Source organism: Cottoperca gobio, chromosome 5, assembly GCF_900634415.1.
Source record: "Cottoperca gobio chromosome 5, fCotGob3.1, whole genome shotgun sequence".
NCBI classification, from domain to species: domain Eukaryota; kingdom Metazoa; phylum Chordata; class Actinopteri; order Perciformes; family Bovichtidae; genus Cottoperca; species Cottoperca gobio.
In genome coordinates this window covers 8,345,186-8,352,612 of record NC_041359.1, presented here as the reverse complement: position 1 = coordinate 8,352,612, position 7,427 = coordinate 8,345,186, and the positions used below count along the sequence as shown (strand labels likewise).

At 39.5% G+C, this 7,427-nt stretch overlaps 1 protein-coding gene across 1 annotated transcript in view; it reads right to left on the bottom strand.

Annotated features, from left to right (window-relative positions):
• Positions 1 to 677, bottom strand: part of LOC115008778 (succinate--CoA ligase [GDP-forming] subunit beta, mitochondrial-like) — a 57,485-nt gene extending 56,808 nt beyond the window's left edge. Inside the window, exon 1 of the mRNA XM_029432593.1 lies at positions 534 to 677. Coding sequence (XP_029288453.1) covers positions 534 to 617 — 84 coding nt within the window. The 5' untranslated portion in view covers positions 618 to 677. The remainder of the gene's footprint in view (positions 1 to 533) is intronic.
• Between the last annotated feature and the right edge of the window lie 6,750 nt (positions 678 to 7,427).

The following is a 7,427-nucleotide window of genomic DNA, read 5'->3' as shown; positions in this document are numbered from 1 at the left end:
GTTACACATTTACTGTAAAGCTTTAGCACAGTCTAAAACCCACTTACAAAATGTGTAAAACCTTTATTCTGTATGGGAGATTTCACTGTGTTTTCTTTCACGTCCAGACCACATTGATCCAGGTCTAGATTAAAAAAAAGAAAGAAAATAAATCACTATATTCAGAGTTTGTCCAAATCTGGACTAGATTATCCCAGAGAACTCTTTAAAAAACAGTTTCAGATTTGTGAAACCTTTATTATATTATATTTGTGATTTCACTGTTTACATTACCTGCATGATTACAATTATTACAGCACTATTGCAGGTCTCAGTGAAGAGAGGGCAGTTACTTCACCAGCGCACTGTCACACTGTTCAACTTTGATCTGTTAAACCCCATGGTCAAACCTCTCTCTGCTCACACATGCTAACCTGCTAGCCACGTAGCTCCACTAACTGCCTCCCTGAGACGATGACAACGGACACACGACAGCAGAACTCCCTCGTGCGAGGTGAGAACCGCACTGTCAGTAACGTAAGCTGTGATAGTACCTTGGGTTTGTCCAGAAGTATGTGCTTTGAGGTTGCTGTCCTCAGTCCTCTTGCAGCAGCCTGGGATGCCATGGATGCCGCCATGTTGACACGGAAGACAAAAGAAAGAGAGATGACGTCGGGTGCATGTGCGCGGTAAAGCACAGCCGTTCATAGGTCAACTGGCAGACATGGGCGGTGCTTGGAAAGGAGGCACGCACCATGGATATAGTAAAAGAACACACAGGCACCACGTCCTAAATTCAGTGTGCACGTTCAGTTTGCATGTCCAGTGAGGTCATAATTAAAAGTTACAGTTAAAGCGCATCTATGTATGTGCATTTGCATCTAAATTTAAGACTCACATTTATAAACTTTATATAGTACTCTTAAAGAAGAATAATGTATGTTTTTTTAAATTATAAATTAATATTATTATTTATTAATCAATGATATTATTGTTATTGTTATTGTTATTGTTATGTTTATTATTTGTATTATTTTTATCTTTGTTTATTAATTGAAAGTCATTTCTGTGTTTGTCTGTACCATGATGTAGAGTACCTGTCTACAATGTTTGTATATTTGAATGATTTTTTCCAATAAAGATGGGAAAATAAATAAATAAAATACAGGCTGCAATGACATCTAAAACCCTCAAAAACAAATTTTAAAATGTTACAATTTTATATTATTGGACAGCTTGAGACCAGAAAACAGAAAATTAAAATCAAGGGATTTTATATTTATTTTTCGCATTATGGAGAAGGCGTTAAAACAGCATTTAGGGAGATAAAATTAACATAAAGTGTATTATAACAATTAAATTAATAAAGAAAATGTGTGTGTAATGAAATTTAATCAACAATGTCTTCTTCCAGAAACATTCTCCTGGTTCCTGGGGATAACAGACAGACATGATTGCAATAAATATTGAAATTTTTCTCTGAAGGTCAAAAATAAAAGATGAAAAGAACTCTGACGCTTGGAACCAGAGGATAAACTGAATTACGGCAATTACAATATTTAGAATTTTAATTGGTCAGGGTACTACTGTATATGAGTAATGCTTACAATGTGCTAACTGAGATTAACTAGTAAATATAGGCTTTGCTTTTTGTATGTTTTGGTTAAATTTGTTGTGGATTCATGTGTGTGTTTTTATTAAAATACCAATGCTGGAGATGTTATGAAAATAGGTTGTCTGCATATGTTTAAACATTCATGAGGCCAGTATGTATTTATTTCTAAGTAGTTATGCTCTAAAATGTTAATGGGTATAGAATAATGTTGGTATGTTGATGATTGAAGTGTCTACATAATCCCATATGGGATTGATAAAAGCATGTGTGCGTCATGCACTTGCAGACATATTTATTTGTTTATATGCATGGCAGTATACTGTACACTTAGGTAAACAGTAGTAGTTTAGCATTTGAAGTTCATTCAGTCCAATGAAAATTGTTACATTTCTAAATCAAAATTGAGGCTGCACTGCAAGAGAATGAATAATGTGCTGTTGTGCTGTTAGCTGTGTGTAGTTTTACATACAATATAGGAATTTTGGTGTTGCTTCTCATTAATGTGTCTAAATAACCCTACGTGAAATATAAAATAGTTATTAATTTATTATATCAATAATTGGTTATGTCATTTGAGTGGGAAGTCTACACATTGCTTAAATGAAAAATATGTTTGTTTTTTATTGGTTTTCTTTTTTGTTTTTTTGGGAAAACTGACCTTTAAAGTTGACTTTGTAGCTATTTAACTCTGCAAAACAGTCCCAATAAATCTGTATATTTGTCAATGTGCTAGTTAAATGATCAAATTGCTCATTTTATTCATACTGTATAATAAACATGACCAGAGTATACACAAAAAGGCCCAGCATTGATTTTGATTGTCTGAGCTGCTCCAGCTCCATCCATCGTGCGACCTTGTGAGCTGGACAAACAATCATTGTGCTCAGCTGAGAGCTATTGGAATGCAGTTGAGTTAGAGAGCGTGGGATGTGTGAGCTGATCTTGTCTGAATAGCTAAATAACCCACTCACACAACCCTCCAGAGCCCTCATTACATGCCGCATCTTGAAAGGGCAGAGAGGGCAAACCGATCATAAAGAGCAGTGATTATGACAGAGGGAGAGAGAGAGGGATGAGATACTCACTTAGAAACCATGGGTGTCAGCAGGCTAGTGAGGACAAGACAGAGGGGAGATGATGATGAACCGCTACAACCAAGAGATTTTTTTTAAGCCCTGGTATGATAAAAAAAAAACTAAATCTACATTGTAAAACCTTGACAAACTTTTAAAATGTGCAAATGTAAAACACTTTAACGTCAACTGTGAGGGAATTTATCTCATGTTTATTTGATATTTTTGCTCTTAACCCCCTTCGTTTGGGTGAGAGCTTTTGATAGTCAGTGATCCATATTCCACACAGAAATATTCTTTGACGGTTAAGAGCACAAATGAAGTGAAAAGTGCTGCACTGGCATAATATTTGGGTATGTCAACAAATCCTTCTGAATGTATCAAAACGTATCTCTTTGTGTCAGTGAAGAGTGGCGCTCGACTTTAGTCTAAGAATTCACAAAGAGCCAAAGACAAGCAGAATGACTAAAAGATGATTCACATGAACATTTTCAGGCGTATGTTTCTTTTTTTCTTTGTCTTCCTAGGGACATTTTCTCCTCTCAAGGGAATTGATATTCAGACAGGACCGTCAGAATATCAATGACCCTTACTAATGCAATTCAACTTTTCTCATTTGTCCTGCCTCGCAGAACAAAAACAGTTTTTGTCCGCAGTGATAGAAATGATCTCATTGTTCTCTCAGAATACAAAGCAACTAGTGCTGCTTTTTTATGGTTTACCATCTTAAATGTGTGACACATTTTGAAATTGAATTAAACCTTTTACAAAGAAGCTATTATTTCCTATATCTTTATATTATCTCATCCACAAAAGTCAGAATTGCCACGACAGATGTATGCTAATTTTCAGAATATGTAAATTGTGGAAAACAAAACACCATATTACCTTAGCAAAACACACAATTGGAAATGCAGGGTGTTTAGCTCTTGTACTTGCTTTAAGGGTTTCATTCAAATCAAAATCAAAGAATAAAAGCCAACACACTGAACACCAGACTTAAATCTTAAAGATATTGGCAAAACATCAGCTGTTATACAATCAAGTTTTCAGATGACTTTGGTTTGACATTGTCTACAGTCATTTTGACACACTTATTGTCGTAAAACACACTTCATTCAAACTGGAGAGAAACAAAATAAAACTCATCATAATTGTTTTCTTTGTTTGTCTTTCCACTGCTCCAACAATTACCAACGCTAGTTTGAGAATTTGAAAGAGATAATGAATAAGTAACAGATATAAAAAAGGAAGTTTCCACCTTTGCTAACTAAGCTGCTTTCTGGTGCGTTCGTGACCTCAACCGTGACACACCAGAAAAACAAACATAAAAAACGCATACTCATCGACTGACAATGGGAAAGGAGTCTTTTATATTTTATTTTTTATTTAAAATAAAAACTTGCATATACGTGCTAATTTTGGTGCCGATAATTAGTGGCCCTGTGGATAATAACGATGTTGCATTCCCCATCTTTTCTTCACTCTGCTCAACTCCCCTAAGGATATTGAGTGATTGTGCAGGCAGAGCAACTAATTTGAGGTTTCCCCCAATAATCTATTGTCGGTTTCCACTCAGTGAGCTGCAAACTGTCAGAATAGCAGAGACAGCGAGCCACAGCTCCCAACAGACCGTGTGGTCAGCTCTGACCCCTCCCTCACACTTAAACAGCAGTAATGCTTAGCTAACAACCCACAGGGCTCACAGCTAAGCTGACACCCTAAGATTGCCCAGAGTCTGGACCACACGTCTCTGTCGATCTCTGTTTGTCTGCCTACCCCCTTTCTCTTTTTCATTTCTGCCTCAAGCCTCTCTCTCTTCTCTGTCTCCACTCGCTGTGTTACTTTCAGTCTTTGCTTGCCCTCTCTTTTCTACTCTCTCTGCCTCTTCCTCTCAGCGTATCTTCTTCTCTCTGACCTGCCTGTTAACCACAGTTCCCAGATGTGGGTTCAAAAGCAAATTCTGCACAGTCCTCCTGACTGCAGGGCCCTCTTCAAAAGTCAATGAGACAATGACAGCAAGGCTCTGCCCATCTCATTAATGTGACTGGCTGGACAGCACAGAAGATCACGAGAGAGAGAAAGAAGAATCTACAAGCATCTGAAAAGCTTTTGCTTCTCCGTCTGACTGTCTCACACTTTCTCTCAAACACAGAGTCTGGACACTTTAATGACCCTTTCTCTGACTGAATGCTGAAATATCCGTTTCATTTTATGCAACGTGCACTCACACTCTGTCTCCCAGCCTTTAGGGAAAGCAGATATGGCCATGCACCAACTTAATAGGTCCGACCTCTGTGAATTTATGTATAGGATGCGCTGAGGCCAAAAGTACAGGCAGTGCATACAAGAATAAGGGCATATTAGAGCATACAAGTTCTGAAAGTAGCTATTCAGCTTTGCAACAGTGCTGCGATTCTACTCAAAGCCAGAGTTTTGAACTCTGTTTTATGTTATGTTTACATATAGATTTATGTGGCATTAGCTAGCCAGAGAACAGTTTTGTTTTTTATCCGACGGAATACCAAATGAGTGAGAGAGAGATGGGGAATTAATGCACTTAACTGCTGAGTCAACAAGCAAGGAATCTAGCGGCTTAGTCACACAGACAGCGAGCAGACTGGCCGACAGGGAAATTAAAATGGGCAAGAAAAGACGCTGCAAAGACCCGAGAGTGACAGAGATCGGACGAAGAGAGAAAGTGAAAGAGATGAACAGGGGAGGGGACGGTCATTGCCACCCTGTGCTCAGCACATCTTTTGATATGACAGACGGCAAACATAATTAGTCATCATTTTGTGTGCTAACCCTTAGAGTTCAAAATGTCACAGCTATGCATATGTATAAGCCTGAGCATTTCCTTTCATCCTTCCATTTGCTTCCAAAGAGTTTGGACACATTATGACCCAGTAAACACTTTTCTCTCCAGAAGAAGAAGAGCAGGGCAGATTTCCTCCCATTGTGCTGTCTGCTATACCTCAGCATTACCCACAATAACTTTCACTTTTCCACCGTAAAATCCATAACAGCCATAAGAACATAAGAAGATGCTCTGAATGTCAGTGAATCAATACAGCGACAGGAGCTGCCACATCTTACCTACCTCTCTCCCCCGATGTCTGTCAGCCACACTCAGCTGGAGGCCCTCCATTAATGTGTCGTTGAATAACATAGTCAGTGGGTCTCCACGCTTGGAGACAGATGCATCAAACAGAGCTTGTGAAGTGTTGGGTCTACGACTGTGTGATGTTTCTGCAGGTTTTATCAGCAGATCCCTTGATCGAAATAACCAGCCTGGATCAAAGCAGGGGAGACATGATATCATGATATTACAGAGAGAAGCCCTCATGGAGGAAACTGATTTGTTAATCATGTACAGTATGCATGTGAGCCGATGCATTGAGGAACATTGGTGGGCTTCTCAGAACATTTATCCACAGTTTCCAGGCCGATAAATTCATTAAGGGGTTTAGCTGCATTGCAGAGGGAGGGGGTTATGGAGGATTCTGTTTTTCCCCACATTGGAAAATGAATGCTGACATACTCAAAATCAACAGCATGAAGAGGCAACATCTGAAATGCTGGCTTCAATAGATGGCCCTGTTTTATTCCAGGCTTCAGTATCACACAGAGTGTGGCTCACTGCACTGGGGAGTATTGAATTCATACTCCAAACAAAACCAAACACTGCACCTGATTAACACACAAACATGTACGGACACCCACGGACATACAGTCACAGTGGCAAGGCCAAGCAGAGACTGGGAAAGGGCTTAGATGTGCATATAATCCAGATTCTTTCAGAAGCCTCTCAGCACACGCTGTGCCACCTTCGTCACCAAAGGGGGACTGGGTCATGCTTTAAAACTTTTAGCTGCTCCTCTTCTCCCTTTCATTCACCTTACAAGCCTCCAGCATATATCAGCACCCTTCCTTGCCTGTGACCTTGAAGAAGCAGCAGGAGGCCTCTCATCCCTTTCTCTCTGAAGGTGATATCTTCACATAAACAAGAAGATGTATAGAGACAGACAGTCAGAACTCGTGGAACATAAAGTAAACATGTACATCTCCAGGCAGACTATGAGAGATAAGGTGTCTTTTCTTTTTGTATTTTCATGACAGTGGGTGTATGCTCGCCATCCCAGGTCAAGCATGCAAAATGCGTGCAGGTCGGAAATGTCAATAGAGAAATCAAAACAATCAATGTGGTGCTGAAGGGGATGTTGGTGTGATAAATCATCTTGTTCCTGACGGAGGTCAGAGGGATGGGAGGAGGGGGAGGGTGGGATAGGAAAGGTGAGAAGAGGCCTGCACACGGTAAAGCAAAGTGTGCTCAACCTTATGTCTTCGGGAATGGCTCGAAGAAACACTTTCGAGTGTGCGATTCAGAGTGTGACTCTTGATGCAAAGTCATTTGTGACACAGTGACCTTTGCAGGGCTCCCGTTGTATCTGTGAGTTATTTCTTTGATTTAAACCTTGTGTTACTGCCTCCCTCTCTGGGGAAATGATGACAGATACACCCATGAGCTCGAGATTAGCTCAATGGGACATTATTGCCTACATCAGAAAAGCTGCTGCACAGCAAGATCATTGATGGATGATAGTTCCTAAAATGGTTTTCCGGGCGAAATGATATCCAAATGCATTTTTTAGTAGCGAAAATGTTTTCTGTTGTTGCTGTTTCTGCACAATGACACATGATGATTAAACTTTTTGGTTTTCTTCACATAATATAGCTGGAAATAGCAGTTGGTTACT